General features: G+C 41.5%; 2 protein-coding genes across 9 annotated transcripts in view; one reads left to right on the forward strand and one right to left on the reverse strand.

Annotated features, from left to right (window-relative positions):
• Window positions 1-828: 828 nt before the first annotated feature.
• LOC146387706 (poly(rC)-binding protein 2) lies at window positions 829-13618 on the forward strand. Of its 7 annotated transcripts, none has more exons than XM_084929524.1 (13): window positions 829-1123; window positions 2293-2414; window positions 3640-3663; window positions 3757-3789; window positions 3917-4033; window positions 4134-4265; window positions 4382-4510; window positions 4761-4835; window positions 5922-5963; window positions 7081-7180; window positions 7660-7712; window positions 8786-8955; window positions 9581-12295. In XM_084929524.1, exons 2-13 carry the CDS (start codon window positions 2346-2348, stop codon window positions 10029-10031), a joined length of 1395 nt encoding a protein of 464 aa, XP_084785650.1. In that variant the 5' UTR covers window positions 829-1123; window positions 2293-2345; the 3' UTR covers window positions 10032-12295. The 7 variants fall into 7 exon arrangements, with proteins under 7 accessions (XP_084785650.1, XP_084785652.1, XP_084785653.1 ...); XM_084929525.1 differs by having other exon boundaries at window positions 830-1123; window positions 7108-7180; XM_084929528.1 differs by lacking the exon at window positions 9581-12295 and adding an exon at window positions 12302-13618 and having other exon boundaries at window positions 837-1123.
• A 48-nt stretch (window positions 13619-13666) lies between these two features.
• LOC146387707 (mitogen-activated protein kinase kinase kinase 12-like) overlaps window positions 13667-18738 on the reverse strand; it is a 29842-nt gene continuing 24770 nt past the window's right edge. For both annotated transcript variants that reach the window (XM_084929521.1, XM_084929520.1), the window contains exons 11-14: window positions 17991-18699; window positions 16115-16182; window positions 15683-15983; window positions 13667-15551 (exon numbers count right to left, since the gene is read on the reverse strand). In XM_084929521.1, the coding sequence (XP_084785647.1) occupies window positions 15465-15551; window positions 15683-15983; window positions 16115-16182; window positions 17991-18699 (1165 nt within the window). In that variant the 3' untranslated portion in view covers window positions 13667-15464. The remainder of the gene's footprint in view (window positions 15552-15682; window positions 15984-16114; window positions 16183-17990; window positions 18700-18738) is intronic.

Here is an 18738-nt window from a genome sequence, read left to right on the forward strand (position 1 = left end):
TCAGAAAAATCGAGTTTTTTTTTTTTTTAAAGAAATTGTAATAAATGTCATGCTCACTAAGGAGACAGGTTTAATAGAGAAGATACAAGAATTTAAATACCTGGTGTCAACCATCCAGAGTGAAGAAGAGAGTGTAGGGAGGGTAGAGACCAATCAGGGATGATTTGTCCCAGAAGGATAACAGCAAGGGCAAATAGAAAGGTTTCCAAGGGTTTACTGCCATGATTTTTGGTAGAGAGGAGGCAGAGTTGAAGATGCTCTGAAGGTTTTCACTGGGATTTAACCAAAATGGGACAGGATTAGACGAATGTATCGGAGGGACAACTGAGTTTAAGCAGTTTGGAGAAAAAGTCAGAGAGGCAAGGCTGACATGGTGCAGAGGAGGAAGAGTGGATATATTGAATAAAGGATACTGAATATGGAGTTGCCACGCAGAGGGAAGATCATACAGAAGATTGATAGATGCAGTCAAGGAGGACATGCAGAGGGTGGCGTAGCAGAGGAGGATGCTAGGGATAGAGAGAGATGGAGGCAGATGATCTTCTGTAGCGACCCCTAAAGGGAGCAGCCGAAGAAGAGGAGAGGAAGGAATATTACGCCCTCTAGCGGCTCCTTAAAAAGTATTTTATTCAGCTATAAAATCTGACTATATTAGAAACTGCAAGAAATCTGAAAGATATCTTAAAACTTTTCATGTTAATTTATATAAACAGATAAAACACGTAGACAGTCTGTTATTCCCATCAACTTGCTTTTCGTTTTCAAAACTAATTTAGCAATGCACTGTATTGCATAACTCTTTTTTTTTTTTTTTTATTATGTCCTTTCATATAACCTGCCATGTTGTCGCAAACTGTCCCACATTTTATTGAGGCGTGCTTTACGAAAAAAATAGGTCAGACTCGGGGAGGAGTCGGGGTTTGTGATGGGTGAAAGGGAAAAGTTCAGAGGTCACAATTTTGTTGTCTTTGTGTAAAGGAGTGGAGCTCGATCTCACATCACTCTTCCCTCTTCCCCGAGTCCTTTCTAAACTCTCCCCCGGGTTTCTACCCTCCCGAACCTCTCCCCTTCTACCCTTACAACCCCAACCCTCCCCCCGATCACCTATCAGCGCACGAGTAGGGTGAGTTTGATTTCGCTGTTTGCTCTTTTTATATTTGTTGTTATGATCAGAAGTCGCGGAAAGAAATCGCGCCCAGCAGTTAGCCGCGGTTCGCTCTGCGTGCTAACAGGCCGCGTGATGATGAGCACGCAGTCTCCGTGCTGACTGAGCTCAGTAGCTTGGCTAGCCAAGGGGGAAGTTTTATTTTAATGTCTCCTTTATGGGCATGTTTTGTCATCTTTATAGCCTGCACTTGATTAAAACTGGACCAATCTACCTCGCTATGAAGACCACCGATAACTAGCCAGCTGTTTGTAACGTTGACGAATTAAGCTAGCTAACTAGCTAGCTAAGTAACGCACGCATGCTCCATTCATTTTTCCAGCTCGACCACAATGCTAAGTGGCTAACAGGTTCACAACTAGTTTTTAATAGTTAAATGATTTGAATTTAACTAAAACAACACGGCCAAAGTGTGCCACTAAATGTCTTGTTTTTTACACGGAAAATTGTTGTGTGTTTTTTATGAAATTTAGGTCCGGTTCGTGACGAGCGTGTCCGCATGTTTGTTGATAAACTTGCATAGCTAATGATTAAGGCATCGTTAGCGTATAAGCTATATGTGTTTTAGTTAACATCGAGGTCTTTCCAGCGCCTGTTTAGAGTCACATAAGCAGCATTCAGATAGTTGGAAGTAAATTCACCTACACTGGAGAATCTAGTAAAAGTCCTTGGCCATATTTGTCTGATTCATCTTAGTACGCATCAGTACTCATAAGCATTAAGGTTAGCATATGCTATCTCCCAAATTTATTTTTTCGAATCCTCTAAAGTCACGAAGTGGAATTAGTCTTTTTTTAAATGTCACACAAACACAATATGTTTGGAACTGTTTTATCAGGCCGTATTCATTCAGCCAACAGATTTGTGAAATTTCAATTTCAAAATTTAATGTTGTGAGTTGGTATAATTAGTAAGATAATTGCTTAGTAAGATGGGTGAATGGGATCTACGGGCCTTTAAACACATTTTGAAATGTAACATTCAATAGCGAAATACTTGGTGTGCTTATTTACCAGCATCTTGGAACAGTATTTTAGATTATATTTGTCTCATTTAATGAATGGTGGCTCAGTCTTTCTACATCATATTTCTAGTTTAATGTGTGCATGTTTTTCTGTGTTCCTTAGATCCATCTCAGTGACCAAAGACTTCAGTTCTGTACTGACCTGCCGTTGCAGTCATGGACTCCGGTGTGATTGAAGGCGGGCTCAATGTCACCCTTACCATTAGGCTGCTCATGCATGGCAAGGTGAGGTCATCCATTGACAGCTAGTGTCTGCATTTGATAGTGTATGACGTTTTATTTATGAAAATTAAGCCTCCCCCTGAGATATACTGAAGGCAGGGACATTAGTAGGATGACTGGGGATATTGCCTCAGTGTTACAATCCTGTATACCAAAATAAGTGTTTTCACTTATGACTCAGCTTTAGTTTCTACCTTTAAAATCTCCTGTTTAAGTGTTTGCTGAAATGATATTACACAAATATATTCATGGCATCACTGTCCAATGTAGTAAAATCTAAAATCGGTAAGCAGAATATGCTAATTTCACTAATCCATCTGGCTTTATGACAGTGCAAAAGCCAGACGTGGCATCTCTTGGGTCCCAGAGTAGCCTGTTTTTTTTTTTTTTTTTTTTTTTTTTTTTTTTTTTTTTTTTTAAATGGTGGTTTAAAATGTTGGTATGTCATGTCAACAAGGAAGACAAAAAGATTTTCCAAAAACTTTATGCTACCACATGTGTGTGTGTGTGTTTGCATTGGTATTTGGCTTGGCAAAGCGAAGGATTATGGATATGCCTATGCAGACATGCTTTCTTGCAGTCCTTGAAAAACCAGCAGCATGTAGCGGGATGGTTGTGATGATATGCGTAGGTTGAACGTGTTATGTTCTGACTTGGGTCTTCTCCTGCAGGCTGAAAAAACCCAACGACAGCAGACACAAGAATAGCCTGCAGGCTGGTTGTTCCACATATTTTTAACACTGCCACCTGGTGACAGTAAATGCCTACAACATGTAGATGATGGTCTGCAAAGCTGCGCCTATGCTCTGCATGGGGCCAACTCGCAGTCGGCTCCTTAACTTGTAGCATCTTACAGCAGCCTGGAGTGTAAGAAACCCACAGATGCTGTGTGCTAGTTTGCCTCCTGGATCTCATTTGTTGAGTATGTGGAGAGAGACCGGTCATACAAATGTGGATGTTCATGATGGATCAGGCCAAATGTTCTAAAGACGATTAGATGAAGGAGTTTTAGTGATCAGCAGGAGATTAATGAAAAATCCATCGTTATTTAATGACTGTGACAACTGAGGATTTAATAAAGGAATGAAAGTAATAACTTTTTGTGTCTCTAAATTTATTTATTTTTAATTCCCTGATAAGCGAAGCAAACCATGTCTTGGGAGCTTTGAAACTCTGTGGTAATAAAAGGCAAATTCAAGCTAATAACATGTGATCTTTCCTTTTTTAGGAAGTTGGAAGCATTATCGGGAAGGTAAGATGCTGTTTAAATGAACAATTTTCATTTTCAGTAATCGAAGATCTGTTTTTAAGTTATACTAAATTTGTCTTTATTGTCTCCAAATAGAAAGGTGAATCTGTGAAGAAGATGAGAGAAGAGGTGAGGTGTTTTACACACAGCTTCTTTTTTTGTATATAGTAGCAAACAGTAATATGTAAAGTTATATTTACTAACAGGCTACAAAAGGCTCCAGATCACTCATTTTATTCTTTACTTTTCTTTGTAGAGCGGAGCTCGCATCAACATCTCAGAGGGCAATTGTCCTGAGAGGATCATTACATTGGCAGGTCCAACCACTGCCATATTTAAAGCATTCTCCATGATCATTGAAAAGTTGGAAGAGGTAGATTCCATTTTTTCCTGACCTCAGAGAGGAAGAAAGCGACGACTAGTCCAGTCAGAATGTGAATGAACCCAAATGTTTTGTTTTTTTTGTTGATCAGGATATCAGCAGCTCGATGACAAACAGCACAGCTACCAGCAAGCCCCCGGTCACCCTACGCATTGTGGTGCCTGCCAGCCAGTGTGGCTCGCTTATTGGAAAAGGTGGATGCAAGATCAAGGAAATTCGAGAGGTGTGCACTACAAAAACTGTGTTCTCTTCAACCTCAGCCAACTGTCACCTTTCTGCTTTAGGTTATAAGGCAACACTTGTCTTTGCATCTCACTTTCTTTCATTTGTGTATTTCAGTCAACCGGTGCTCAGGTACAAGTGGCTGGAGACATGCTCCCTAACTCCACGGAGCGTGCCATCACCATTGCTGGCACTCCCCAGTCGATAATTGAGTGTGTCAAGCAGATCTGTGTGGTCATGCTTGAGGTAAGCAGTGAAGCAGATGAAGTGGCTGTTCGTCGTCGTTTCAGATATATGATCTCTCGGCTTTTCAGCTGCTGTTTATTAGGCTCAGATAAGAGTTTATGGTTTGAGCTGATATTATTGTATATATAAAAACACAGATTCTGTTACACTGCAGCTGTGTTTAATCTGTATTAATGATTATATAAACAGATGTAAAACATTATGATAAAATGGATATCAGTGTATTAACAGATCCTTTGTCTTTGTACAGTCTCCCCCTAAGGGGGTCACTATCCCCTACAGACCCAAGCCTTCAGGATCACCCGTCATCTTTGCAGGCGGACAGGTACATGCGATACTTTGGAGGGAATCAGTAGATGCCAGAGTTTGGGGTTTTTTTGTGTGTGTGTGTGTGTGTGTGTGTGTGTGTGTGTGTGAGATATTTGACTATGGATTTTGTTACATACTTGGAAAACCTGATTTGTGATGAAAGGATGCTTAAGTCAGAAGAAGATGAAAGGGGAAAGATCATGAAAGCAGGTAAAAGAGCAGCTCGGATGGCTTTAGGTTAGACAACGGTATCTGTGCTAATTTTTTATTTTTTTTAAAGCCATACACAGCAGACCTAGAAAAAAAAGATTTTTGTTTCAGAGCCTTGAATTTCCTCCCATTTCCATGGAGCTTTTCATTGTTTTGAGCATCAGGTTTCAGAAGTGAGGTGGCCTATTTCCTACTAATGTTGGTCTGAACCAAAATGCTTTCTGGTGCTTGTTGGCCTAACATTAAAGCTCTTTTTATCCTTCTAAACACCTTTTTTATTTCTTTTGATAAAACAAAATCTCTCCTTTGATTTTCTGTAATTCTCCTGTAACGCCTCTAAATATTTCTTTTTTTCCTAGAAATGTGGAGACTTTGGACAAGGAATCTATTTTGATCACTTTGATACTTATTTTAATATTATCCCTTTGGCTTTCCCTGACTTAATGCAAGCAATTTTATAGCATTTTCCTTTGTTTTTAGATATTGATGGAAGAGATATTGATGAGCTAATTAACCTTCCTGTCGTCAAAGTGTGACTGCAGTAGTTATATTTAGTTCCATCTCTAGGTGGATATCTGGAAATGAATGTTCATGATTTGTTTCACATTCAGTTGTGAGCAGGAACAGTCTGTGTGGACTGAAAAAGGAGGATTGCATTTAGCAGAAGGCCCAGAAAATTGGCTCTTTCCCACAGCAGACTCTGTGACAAGTTCCCAGATTGGGTTTGGTGACGCTAGACGATGAAAGGTTCTGTTGGCTTTTCAGGCCGCAAACGAGGCTTTGATGTGTTTTGAGAGAGATTTGTTTACCAAGAGTGTTGTTGCTGGAGAAATGAGCTGCCCAACAAAATCAGATGTGAGGCCTATGAAAGCTTTGTTTTCATTTGTTTCAGGCATATGCCGTACAAGGACAGCACGCAATTCCACAGCCAGATGTAAGTGCAGTAGATATTTTTATATGACCCCACCCATAATTACAATATGTACAGCTGCCCACCCGCCCCCACCACATTTACAGCCTGTAATTGTAGCTGAACCTGGCCCTGTTTTTTTTTTTTTTTTTTTTTTTTTTTACCTTACGCTGACATACTATTGTCAGTGTTATTCTATGTAGTTCATACATTCACTGGTGATTAGTTGTTCTTTAGACAGACGTTTGTTTGTTGGTCCAGACTCTCCACTGTTCCATGAATTGTAAACTGTTCCTGCTGCTCACTTTTCTGTCTTTTCCCTTTTGTGCTGTCTTGTTTCACATGTCTGCTTCATTAATCTGTCCTAGATAAATGTACTGTTCTCTCCTTTCTCCCCCTTCATAATTACTTTATACAATGGCCACTTGTCACTTGATTCAATTAATCTTTCTCTCTCTTTTTTAATGAGTTCCATCAGGAGCATTGGATGTGATAGACTGTATATAATTAGTCATACCTGCCACTGACTATTGGCATCAGCACAGGGAGGTACCAGCCAGAGACAAAATAAAGACTTGTAACACTTATACAGTTTAATTATGCTTGATTATCATTATTATTATTGTTACATAATGAGTTAGTCATTGCTCACTCTGGTAGTTTTGGCTCATACGCACATAATCGCTTCCTTAGAAGTTCCTGTACAGCTGTAGTGGTGCTGCTGGTACAGAGTCATGCTAAGATTGTCAGTTTGTTCAGGTGTGTACTGTTGCTGGTTAGGAAATCACCTGCATATTGGGAACTTCCTCCCTTGTGTAGTGTGACTTTGTCCTGACCCTGAAGACTGCGAGAAAGCTTTACCAAGAGGTGCAGCCTGCTCTTTGGAGGAATACTTATGCGGTACCCTACATAGACAAGCCATAATTCACATTGTCAGACACCAGTGAGCTATGTAGTAAACTTATGAAGGATTAGAGGTCCTCACATCACAAAATTAAGTGATTTGTGTGAAATCTCCTTGTAATCTTTGTGTATCTGTCTTTACTGATTGTGATTCTCGTTCTGTTTCCCCCCCCCCCTCCTCTTCCTGTGTTTTCCATTTCCTCCGTCTCTCTCCCTGCCTTCTCTCTCACTCTCACAGTCTTCCTCTGCTGCTATCTCTCCACAGCTCACCAAGCTTCACCAGCTGGCTATGCAGCAGAGCCCGTTCCCCATTGCACCGAGCAACCAGGGATTCACTGGTACGCAGCGCAGCAACGCCCACGGGCTTTGAATGCAACATTTTAACTGCTCAGTCTTTAAAATTCCCAGGTTTACAGATCAAACACAGAACGTGACAAAACACACGTTCACACTTCCTGCACTGCTAAACTAGATGTAATGACAGCTGCTGGTGGTTGTGATGACACACTGAACACACTGAGGGCATTTCTCACATGTTTGCAGAAAAGCAGCTGACGTGTGGAAAGCCCCGTGTGGTCTCTTGTTATTTTCTAATCAAACATCTTAATTTTTTACCTTTTAACAAATCGTTTCGATCTTGAGTCAGTGTGAGTTCTGTGTCAGTAACATTGTATAATTAGCTAATGAGTTCATTTCAAATTGATTTTGGTGACTTAAAAATGATCATAATTACAATTTTACCTGCTTTATACTTCATGTATGTTAAGGACCTTCTCTTTATGGTTCGTTTAAAGCACTTTCATGTTTTCTTTGTCAGGGATGGATGCTTCTGCTCAAACCAGTTCCCATGAGATGACCATTCCAAATGATGTAAGTCCTTCAGGAAGTGAATTTCATCCCAAACACTATTAAAAATAACACTGCATGTTGGTCAGTGGAAGCATCATTGGTTGTGTCTGAAGACTAGAAAGACTTTTTCACACGTTATCTTTAAATTGTTATTATTTTTTCATTTCTCAAATGCAGCAACCTGCAGTAAATGGTCCTGCTCAGGCTCATTTTTACTGTTGTTAGGGCTGATGGAGTTGCCTGGATAGTTCGGGCAGGGTTTGCATATGACACCGACTTGCTGTGGGTTAGAAATCTGCATTTCATGTTAGATGTACCAGAAACCTCCTGACCACCTGGACACAAAGTTTAAGAATTAGGAATTTTAGTCATGTGAACAAGGAGAATATCACAGGACTCTATGCTTTCCTGTGAAAACACCCTTACACCTTCCATGGGAATTAAGAGGCTGAGGAGCAGCCAGTAGCTGATAATCAAAGTGTCAAGCATGAGTCTACCAAAGTATTCTAGAGTCAAATGTTGAGGCCGTCTGTCTGACGGATAAAGCTTGGCCAAATGTGCTTCGTACAAGCACGGCAGTAAATCTACAACAAGAATGGCTGAAAAAGAAAAGAATTGGTGTGCAGTGGCTCAGAGTTTAGATGTCAACCTGTTGTGGCAGCACCTTAAGAGACTTAGGAATTGCCATAAACTTTGATTAACTGAAGCCACGTTGTAAAAAAGAGCAGGCCAAAAGGCACAGATGAAGTCATAAAGAGAGCGATCCAGGTTACTGCTGCTAAAAGTGGTTCTGTGAGCTACTGAGTCATCGGTTGTACTGGGCCCCCCCCCTCACAGGACTGCAAAGAGTACTTTGAAAACTATTTTCACATGACTCTGCATCTTTTGCTACCCCTGCATTGATTTAAATCATGCATTTATTACAGATTTAAATCCCACAGAATTAGTGGGGCCCAGTGCTTCATCTGTGGAGGATTTTTCTTCTTGTTAGTCATGCTGTTTAAGAGTGAGCAGGCCCTGCTTAGACGCACATACGCATAATCGCAGCAATCAGTCATCTGTATCTCTCTTTACTTTTTTTTTTTCTCCACTAGCTTATTGGGTGCATCATTGGCCGCCAGGGAGCCAAGATCAACGAGATCAGGCAAATGTCAGGTGCCCAGATCAAGATTGCAAATCCAGTGGATGGATCGACCGACCGCCAGGTTACCATCACAGGCTCGCCTGCCAGCATTAGTCTGGCGGAGTACCTCATCAACGCCAGGTGAGATAATAAAGAAAAGAACTTTAACTCCAGATGGGTAATTGATTCAGTCATGGGCTTAGTTTCAGTTTAAGTCGACTTATTTGTCTGCACCGGGGTGGTTTACTTGAAATTGCAGGGGCTAGATTGGGCGTGCCTGAAAGATTATTTTCTGTTTAAATGTAATCTTTCAGCATGTTTCACTCCACTAATGCCGCACAGCTGCAGTAATTCATGAACTGAAAAGCTTTATTTACTTTGTCACACAGATAGCTCGACTGCATCCACCCTTACTCTTTGGATTTATGTGTAGATGATTGATTGTAGTGATTACTGGCTTTTCTTTTAACTCCTGCTAACCATCACTGTGGTGTTTGCTAGCTCTCTGTCAGTCTGCACTTGTGTTGATTTCTTTTTTCTGTCCTCCCACACTGATCCATCACTAGATATGTTATTTATTTTTCCTTGCTGATTTGTAACTGATGCTTTCTGTCTCGTGTTTTGGTCACATCCCTGAGTGATTTTCCCCCTACACCCTACCCCCATCCCTCCTCCTGCCCCTATCCCCCCCACCCATTGCTCACCAGCCTGCCCTGTGACCCATCCCGACTGTGTTGTCCCTCTCTCCTTGTCTCTCTTTCTACAGTGTAGAGTCCTCTAAACCTCCTCCCTCCTCCTCCTTGAACCCTGAACAGACCAGCCTGTGCCCTCCCTCCACCTCTACTACTACTACTACTACCACCACTACTACTACTACCACCACCACCTCCTCTGCTGCTACCTCCTCCTTCTCTTCTTCCTCCTCCTCCTCTTCCTCCTGTGTGGTGCCCCCCACAGCCTCCATCCCTCTGTCCTTGTTGGCTCCAGGGCCGCCTCCTCCCTCCTCCTCTTCCTCCTCCTCTACCTCCTCCACCGATTCCCTGCTCCCCAGCTCTCCTGCCTGTGTGTCGAGTCTCCTCAGTCTCAAGCCCCTCCCTCTCCTGGCCCTCCATGTTGTCAGCGGGGCCAGTAACCCTGCACACCCAATTCCCACTGAGCCCAAAATTGCCTCAGAGCTGGGCTCCAAGTCTAAAAGGCGAAGGCTCTCCCCTTACTAACCGAGGAAACATAAGTCATCTACTACTGAAGTACCGACAATGCTCCTTATTGTCCGTACCTGCACTTGCTTTTGTATCTGGCTGTGCCATGCCACGCTTACTATCGAACAGCCCATTGTTACAAAGCCAGAAAGATGGTCGACGACGCCATATTTCTAAGATAGATAATCTGTAGCTTGACTTCACTCGTCTGCTAAAGAAATGACATGTTGAGTGCATTATATTTTTGAACAACTTTGAACTTAGCATGGACAGGGAATTATTTCACTGATTAACTGAAGCATTTCTCTCTTTGTGTAAGCTCTGCTCAGGTAGCGGCTCTCTTTAAGATGTCACATTGTATTTATGAGAAGTTTTCTTGTAGTGAATTTTAAGTGACTGTTGTTAGCTGTTGTAATGGATTGCATCTTGATGACTTTATTATTATTATTATTATTTTTGCTTATGTAAGAAATTAATTCAAAGTACCCTCAGGTATCAAAGCCACCAAATCATCCTTTTGTCATGTTGGTACAAATACAAAAACGTCCATCTGCTTTAGCTTAAAGCGGCTGATTTAGCAAATCATGAAAGGAATAATTTGATCTTTTAGGGAATATCTGGTCACCTTCTTGCAAAGAGTTGGATGAGAAGACCTCTAGCCCTCTCATTAATCTTGTATGAAGCAAACTCTGTAGCCAAGAGTTCCTTAGACTATTTTATCTCATGGTAGAAATGACAAGCCTGACTCTACATAAATGAACAGCCTAGTTCATTAGCTGGTTTTTAAGAAAGGAAATTCACCAATATGTAAATATTAGTTTCATAGCTGTGATATTTGCAGACGATATTGTGATCTGTAGGCAGATTCAGTGGAGGTGTGAACTGTGCAGAAGAGGAATGAAAGTCAGTAAAAGCAAGACGGACATGAAGACATGTAGTGAAGGTAGATGAGTTTAAATACCCGGGGTCATCCATTCAAAGCAACAGACGAGGGAGGTGAAGAAGAGAGTGCAGGCGGGGTGGAGATGAATGACGAAAGAATAGCAGCAAGCGTGAAAGAGAAGGGTTAGAAGGTGGTAGTGAGGCCTGCTGCGATGTATGGTTTGGAGATGTTGAAGATGGAGCTGCCATCAAAAGAGGGAGACTACAACGAGGATTCATGGATGTAGTGAAGGATGACATGCAGAGGCTCGGTGAGGATCCCAGGGATAGGGTAAGATGGAGGCAGATGATCGATTTCATCCGAAAGAAGACTTCAGCTTCATAACGTGAAGTGTCACTGCTTTCCTTTGTCACACAGAGCTGTAAACGAGTAGCTTCGGGTTTTAGAACAATAAGGCATTAGGCAGTCTTTGATCTCGTCGGCCAGTCTGCAGACTCGGTCTTCAGGGGCAGCCGCAAATTATTCAGGGCTTCCGCTGTAGCCACATGGGCCAGTTAGCAGATAACAGTTATCCGGTTCAGCATTTCCAGTTCTGTGTGCCTGTAATTGTTTACAAATGCAGATGCATTTTCGACTCCAGGCCTCGAGGGCCGGTGTCCTGCAGGTTTTAGATGTGTCCTTGATCCATCACAGCTGATTTAAATGGCTAAATTTCCTCCTCAATATTTCTTGAAGTTCTCCAAATGCCTGGTAATGAACTAATCATTTGACTCAGGGTGTTATCTAAAACCTGCAGGACACCAGCTGTTAAGGCCTGGAGTTGACCTGAAGTTGAATTGGCTGTTTACATTACATTTTAGGAAAAGCAATCCTCCTTTTTCTCTTCATAGAGACTATTTACATGCATCCACAGCCTGTACAGAGTTTGTTTGGCTTGTGAAACTTGGGTTATGAGGGCATCTGAGTTTTCAGATAGCGCCCTTCATATATTCTTCACTGTGATGTGGTGGTTGCAGAGAGTCGGGCTTGCAGTTTCCTCTCGGTTGCAGTTTTTGTGCTGTGCAGAGTTTCATTTAACCTAGAAGGGCCGTATCAAGTGGCACCAGAGTGAATCATCTCATCCAACTCTTGACCAATTCTTTAATGTGGCTCCATTTGCAAACCAGTAAGTTTGATCAGCTGTTGGTTAAGAGACCCTCTCACTGGCAGCAGGAGCTCAAACTGAACATCTAATTTTTGTTTTTCTACGTATAATCATAATTTTCCTGCTAAATGAATCCAGATGATTTTATCATAGTAATATATATAAATGTACATAATGATATTGTTGTTTATCTTGTCTGTCTGATTGCATGCCTTACTCTCTCCCTCCCTGCTCTCTGGGTGTCTCTGTCTGTTTCTCCAGGCTTTCCTCTGAGGCCACTGGACTGGCAGCCAACTGATAAGACACTGCATCTGCACTAAATCTCACTTTTATATCATCGGCTATGATTAAGCAGTCAATGCAACTATCCAAGTTAAGAGTTTATATATTATACTGCCTCTTCCTCATTTAAAAAAAACAAAAGCAAAAAAAAATTATGTCAACCGCCACTGATTTGATCCGCTGAGTTCATTATTTATTTTCTTTGTTTTGGTTTTAGTTATACAAAGCAAATGATTAGGTTTTAAATTCCCTTTTTGGAGTCCAGTCAGAGGTTTTAATGATTTGTTGTTTAGGCATTTTTCTTTTCTTGATGGATATCTCGCTCTTTCCATTTCTTTCTTTGCCATCAGAGACATGAGTTGGAAAAACTCTGAATAGACATAGATTTAGTTCTGTACAGTCAGCTTTTTTTTTTCTTTAAAAAGGAAAAGACAAAAAAGGAAAAATAAAAAAGTATCAAAAATAAGAATAGAGTGACTGTTTTATTCTGTGTTTATATACGCCCCACTCCTTTTTTCTTTTTTTTTTTTCTCCTCCCCTCTCTGAGATCCACCTGTCAGTTTGTCCATTTAATACCTGTACTTACTTGCTTCAAATATACACAGCATTCTCCCCCTTTGTCACCGTTTCAATTGAAGTGCTTGTAACATGGATTGCACTTGTGTCACTGACGAGAACACGTAGCTGTACATGCACTGTCACAAATTATATTTGGTTATTTAGTAAATGTTCTAACACTCAGATGAATTTATCCAGATAATTTAAAGTGTGTATGACTCCGCATGTCACGTTTTTTCCCTTTACATGTCATTCCTAAACCTTCCCGCTCCTGTCCTGAGATCATGTGTTGATATTTTGCTGGGATGGGAGGTTTTGTTTTGTTTTTTGGGGATTTGGGGTCGGCTTTAGGGATTGAAAGCAGAGGGTTCTCCTCGCTTTTTTTGTAAAGACTGATTATATACTAAAAGTTGAAATATTTGTTTTAAATGGAGGAAATATTTTTTTTTCTTAACTACCAAAGTAGGGTGGTGGGAGGGGGGGGATGAACTCCTGGACACTGATCTGTTAAATGTAATGAGGCTAAGAAGTGAAATCACTGATGCTCTGGAAGTAGAAAAGGTTGTGAGTTAACACTAGTTTCCTGCTCTTTGCTCGGCTCAAGAATTTATTTTTTATTTGCAGGAAAGGAAAAACTTTTGTGCACGTTTATTTTTTTTCCTTTGAGACTGTAGACCTGGGTGCCACGTTGTTTAAAAAGAATACAGAAATAAAGATGTGAAATGCTTAAACCACAAACCCTCTCGTGAGTTTTGTCACCGTGTGAAAGGAGAGTGAAACCACACGTTTGGTTTACAAGTTTGAATTTATTTTTAACGGCATTTCATTTTTTTTCTTTTTTTAAATATAGTTACGATAATGCAGTATAAAAAGCCAACATTTAACAGGGTTGCTTTCAGTGAGCATCATGGGAAACATGAGTACCTCCACGATTGGACAATAGAGGGCAGTAGTCTTGCTTTTTGGCAACATTTTAATCCTGCAGGAGGATTTCTAGCTTCAAACCTTGGGGGCCACAATCTGTAAAATCTTTCTACAAATATAAACTGCAAAAGATAACCTGTCTCTTTCTTTCTTTTCAAAGATGAACAAAATAAGCTGCCTTTTTGTATTTTTAGCTTATAGAGTGTGACCTGATCAGTCATGGATTCATGGAATAACGTGATGTGCTGTTGTACGGTCAGATTCAGGCGCACATTAAGGACATTTGCCAAGGAGAACAAACACAAACAAGGGTTTTAGGTGTCACAGTTTATGACGCAGCCCTTACAAGAGTGAAAAATAACCATTGGATGGCGAAGTTTTCAGCCGGCGAGGCCGATGATTATGTTGAGAGTAGACTATAAATAAAATTGGCCAAATTAAGTAGGCATGAAAATGGCAACGTCTGGGTCCAAAATGTTCACATTTAAAGAGATAAATGATGTTGAGATGTAATGTTTCTGCCAGAGATGAATCAGTTACTGGACACAAACGGGTATTTGCATAAATGATTTTCGGCTTCTAAAATTACCACGCTGTAGGATCTGTATTGGCGTTTCTTGTGCCTTCAGTTACTCGGCACTGGAGGGTATAAATTTCTGCAGATGTTCTCATGTTGGAGCCGAGACACAGAGACGGCGTTTGACTTCAGTAAGGTGTCCCTACTATTTCACTCGCATGCTTTTTCTCAATGCTATAAACGGGGGAATATGTTTTAAAATGACCTTGCATTTTTAAATACAGTAAACACGTGCGATAAGTATTTTTAAAAAAGCTCATCTGTCCTAAAAGAACCCGGCTGTGAGACCAGAGCAGACATATTGCTTTTTCCTTGTTCACATGTTTGTTCCTCCTTTTCCTGTTTGGATGCTCGGACATGAACAGCAGCTACAGTACATTCTACTACCGAGAGCTTCAAATAAAATAGTTCCACCTAATTAGAAACATCAGCACCTTAAATTATACAATCTCACATTTTAAAAATTTGTTCATTTTACATCCCATATTTACACCGATATTAAAACCAGAAGTAGAAAATGGAAACGTAATCTATGACACGATTTATAAATAAAAATATAAACGACACAAAAAGATGTAAACATTGTTTTCTTTCTAATAAATTAAACAGTGCATAAGTTGTTTTTTTAAAGACAAAAAGTCAAAAGATTTCATAAATTATAAGTAAAAAGAGCGACACTGGTCGTCTCCAGTGATCGTGACGTTTAAATAGTTTCATGATCATTTTCATTAGGATAAAAATGAAAAACGGACATGAATTATGATGGAGGACACGAAAACAATATGACAACAGACAGTGCAGACGTCGCCTCTTTGATCGAAGCTTGTGTCGCTGAGGTGTCATTTGATGTGATTTCAGAGAACAAAAGGTGCTGTCACATCGCCGTGCTGCATTCATCTCCAAAGGAAATGCGACTTTTTTTTTTTTTTTGTTTCCTTAACCAGGATATGTGGTTAAGAACACATTGCTCAATTTCCTGCCTCTCTGCGATGTCCCTGATAATGACTCAGAGTTTCTAAGAGTGAAGGAGGTATTGAGAGGCCAGGTCTGCAGGTGGTGGAGTGGGTTAGAGGTGTCCGGTTTTCACCAGTTGGTTGGAGGTTGACTGGGGTCTGCAGTGCACGAATGGTCCAGTTCTGCACTGTCACAGTCTGAGTCATCATACAGGCCCTGGTTTGGAGGAAAATCAGGAGTCAGAAAATGAACAGGTTACAGAAGGATAATTTATCATCTCCTTGCCAGAAAAGATGTTTGTGTATCTGGCAGATATCAGACCTCTATACTACATCTTTCTGCCTTACCTCATAATTGGGGTCATTTGAGGCGAGCTGCGTCTTGACTTGTTGCAGAATGGCTTCTTTTTCAGACAGACCATCGGAGCCCAGCTGAGTCGGGTCAGACGGGTCAGCAGGAATCTCCGAGCCCTGAGACAGCAGATCGTCGCTCTTGTCATCCAGTCGCTCGTCTGTGTTGGTGCTGACCACGTCGGGCGTACCGCTGTGGGAGTGGTCAGTAGTGTTGCCCTCCTCACCGTCCGAAACCGATAGGTTCTCTGAGCTAAAGGTCGACAGGGACTGGCATTTGGTGATGCTCACAGGCCGCCTGAAAGGGTACGCAATATGAGAATACGCATTTTAATGAAAATCCGCAAGTATGTCAGTGACCATGGCTAAAGGATAGTACATACAGATACTGATACACAACAAGCAGCGGTATGAAAATGCACTAAGTACCGTCTCCTCGGCAACTCCACTTCACTGTCCACTTCTCCTTCCTCCTCCTCTGATGACACTCCACGTCTCTGTGGAGAAAAAGCATTTTCCAATGTGCTGTAATTAGACTTGATTGAGCTGAGATCTGAGAATAGATAAAACAATCTTTAATTGCTCATGCTATTCGGCTAGAACACATAAAACAGACTTTTGAAGGTGCAACTACTGATATGTGAGCAGTCAGTGCACAAGAACCAATAACTGACACCAAATTCAGTGGACCGTAATCCCACTGAATTTTTTACTTTTTACTAAGGTTTGAGTTTTTTGTGTTAGTTGTGTTTATCTAAATGAGTTGCACCTAATGGAAAGAAGGAAGTTGGGCTCATTAATGAATATATCTAATCAGCCAATCCCATGGCAGCAGCTCAGGGCATTCGGGCCTGTCCACATCACTTGCCGAAGTTCAAACAGCATCATGTGACATGGTTTGAATGTGACACGGTTGTTGGTGCCACACGGGCTGATCTAAGTATTTCAGAAACTGCTGATTTCTGCTTCAACCTGATAGGAAGGCAACAGTATCTCAAATATCCACTTGTTACAACCAAGCCATGCAGAAGAGCATCTCTGAATGCACACCACATCAATCCTGGAAGCAGAAGACCACACCATGTGCTAACTCCTGTCCACTGAGATCAGAAAACTGAGGCTGTAATTTGCACACATTCACCAAAAATGGAAAATAGAAGATTGAAAAAAATGCTCCCACACCTCAATTTCTGCTGCAATATTTGGATGGTAATGTCAGAATTTAGTGTAAACAACATGAAAGCTTGGATTCATCCCATCTTGGGTGGGAGATATTTTCTGGGCACATATTGGACCCCTTGTACCAACTGAACATTGTTTCAAACCTACAGCATACCCGAGTATTGTTCCTGATCATGACCACATCCTCTGATGGCTGATGGCAAGCTCATGCACCATGTCACAAAGCTCAAATCATCTCAAACTGGTTTTTTGGACATAACAATGAGTTTTACTGTACTCAAATGGGCTCCACAGTCACCACATCTCAATCTAATAGGCGGTGAAACGGGGGATGTGCAACTGATAAACCTGCAGTAATTGCGATGCTATCATGTCAATATGGACCAAATCTCTGATCAGTGTTTATAACACATTATTGAATGTATTGCGAAGGACAAAGAAGCCTAATCAAAGACTAGAAGAATGTACCTAATAAAGTGTCCGGTGACTGTATATTGAGCAAAGTAAGGGGAGACATTGTAGCTGAATAGAGAAGAAATTTAAACCAACAGATATTAATGTGAAACCTCAAGTTTTTTCCTGATGTAGTGTTCATGTACATAAATTCAAGTTTTCAGTATTCAAACGCATCTCTTTTCATCACTCAGTAAATCAGAAAATACTATACAGTGGTCGCTTGTTTATCGTGGGAGTTACGTTCTTAAAATAACCTGCGATAAGTGAAATCTGCGAATTAGCCAACTTTATATTTTTACAATTATAGATGTTTTAAGGCTGTAAAACCCCTCACGACACACTTTATACACTTTTCTCAGACAGGCATAAACAATTTCACACTTTTCTCTCTTGTTTAAACACTTTTGTTGAGATTGTTGTGTTTGTTGGGAAGAAGACTTACAAACATGCAAAATTGCACAAAAAAAAAAATCGGCGAAACAGCAAGACCGCGAAAGGTGAACTCCTATAATTATAATTCTGAATACATTAAAGAGCCCTTTGATAAAATATGGACAGAAATAAAACTGAAATATGTTGGTGTACGTCTGTGCTACTTAGGCTGAGATTTATGGCTCCGAGCTTCAGACAGAAATATGTTGACATACAAGCTGTATTAAATTCTCACCTGACTGCGTGTGACTGCTGCCCTGTAGAGCAGTGCTGAAGGCGTAAGCCGCTGACTTCTGGGCGAGCGTGTAATCACCGTCCCTTCCTCCTTCTCCTCACCTTCGTGGGTGACACGAGTGTTCCCGAGTGTGGACGCCCTGCCCGCCGCTGCTCCTCTGCCACAAGGGGAGTCAGGGCTACTAGAAAAAGGAATAGATGCCGCGTCTTCGCTCGGTGTATCACTGCGTGGAGGCGTTTCTGCCAAGTCATCCCCGCCTACACCCACGTCAGGGCCCCGCTCTGGCCCATCAGTCCTTCTGCTCTCTTCCAGCCCAGCTGAGGCGCTCTGACTGCCCGCTCTGTCCAGCCCTGATCTCACCTGGCCTTTCCTCCTGCCCTCGACCTCCAGAGTGGTAGAAATAAGATCGGGGCTGGAGGAGGACATCTTTTTGAGTAGAAGGTCATGCTGTAAGCCCCTGAGGGCTGCGCTGGGGTCTAGACGGTGCTTGCTGGGAACAGACGAGGTTGCATTGATCATTGCTAAAGACGAGGACAGAGTGGCTTTCAGCTGAGCCAGGTCGCCACTGCTGCCTTTTCCAGCCTTTCTGTAGCGAGGTTTTCCTCGGCGTGAGCGGCCGGGGGAGGTAGAGCCCTTGTTGGGGATTGTGACCTGGGTCATGGACGAGTCTAGCTTAGGGAGGATGACCTCTGACTTTAGTAAGTCTGGCCTGGAAAGGACAAACACAGACGAATGTTATTAGCAAATT

The sequence above is a fragment of the Perissodus microlepis genome, chromosome 5 (genome assembly GCF_051167445.1).
Source record: "Perissodus microlepis isolate ML-2025 ecotype Zambia chromosome 5, ASM5116744v1, whole genome shotgun sequence".
NCBI lineage: Eukaryota > Metazoa > Chordata > Actinopteri > Cichliformes > Cichlidae > Perissodus > Perissodus microlepis.

Bases quoted from the DNA above. Each gene is read 5' to 3' on its own strand.
- LOC146387706 (XM_084929524.1), top strand. From the start codon at position 2,346: ATGGACTCCGGTGTGATTGAAGGCGGGCTCAATGTCACCCTTACCATT. The intron at 7,181-7,659 runs GTACGCAGCGCA...TTTCTTTGTCAG, and splicing joins GAGCAACCAGGGATTCACTG to GGATGGATGCTTCTGCTCAA. The intron at 7,713-8,785 runs GTAAGTCCTTCA...TTTCTCCACTAG, and splicing joins AGATGACCATTCCAAATGAT to CTTATTGGGTGCATCATTGG.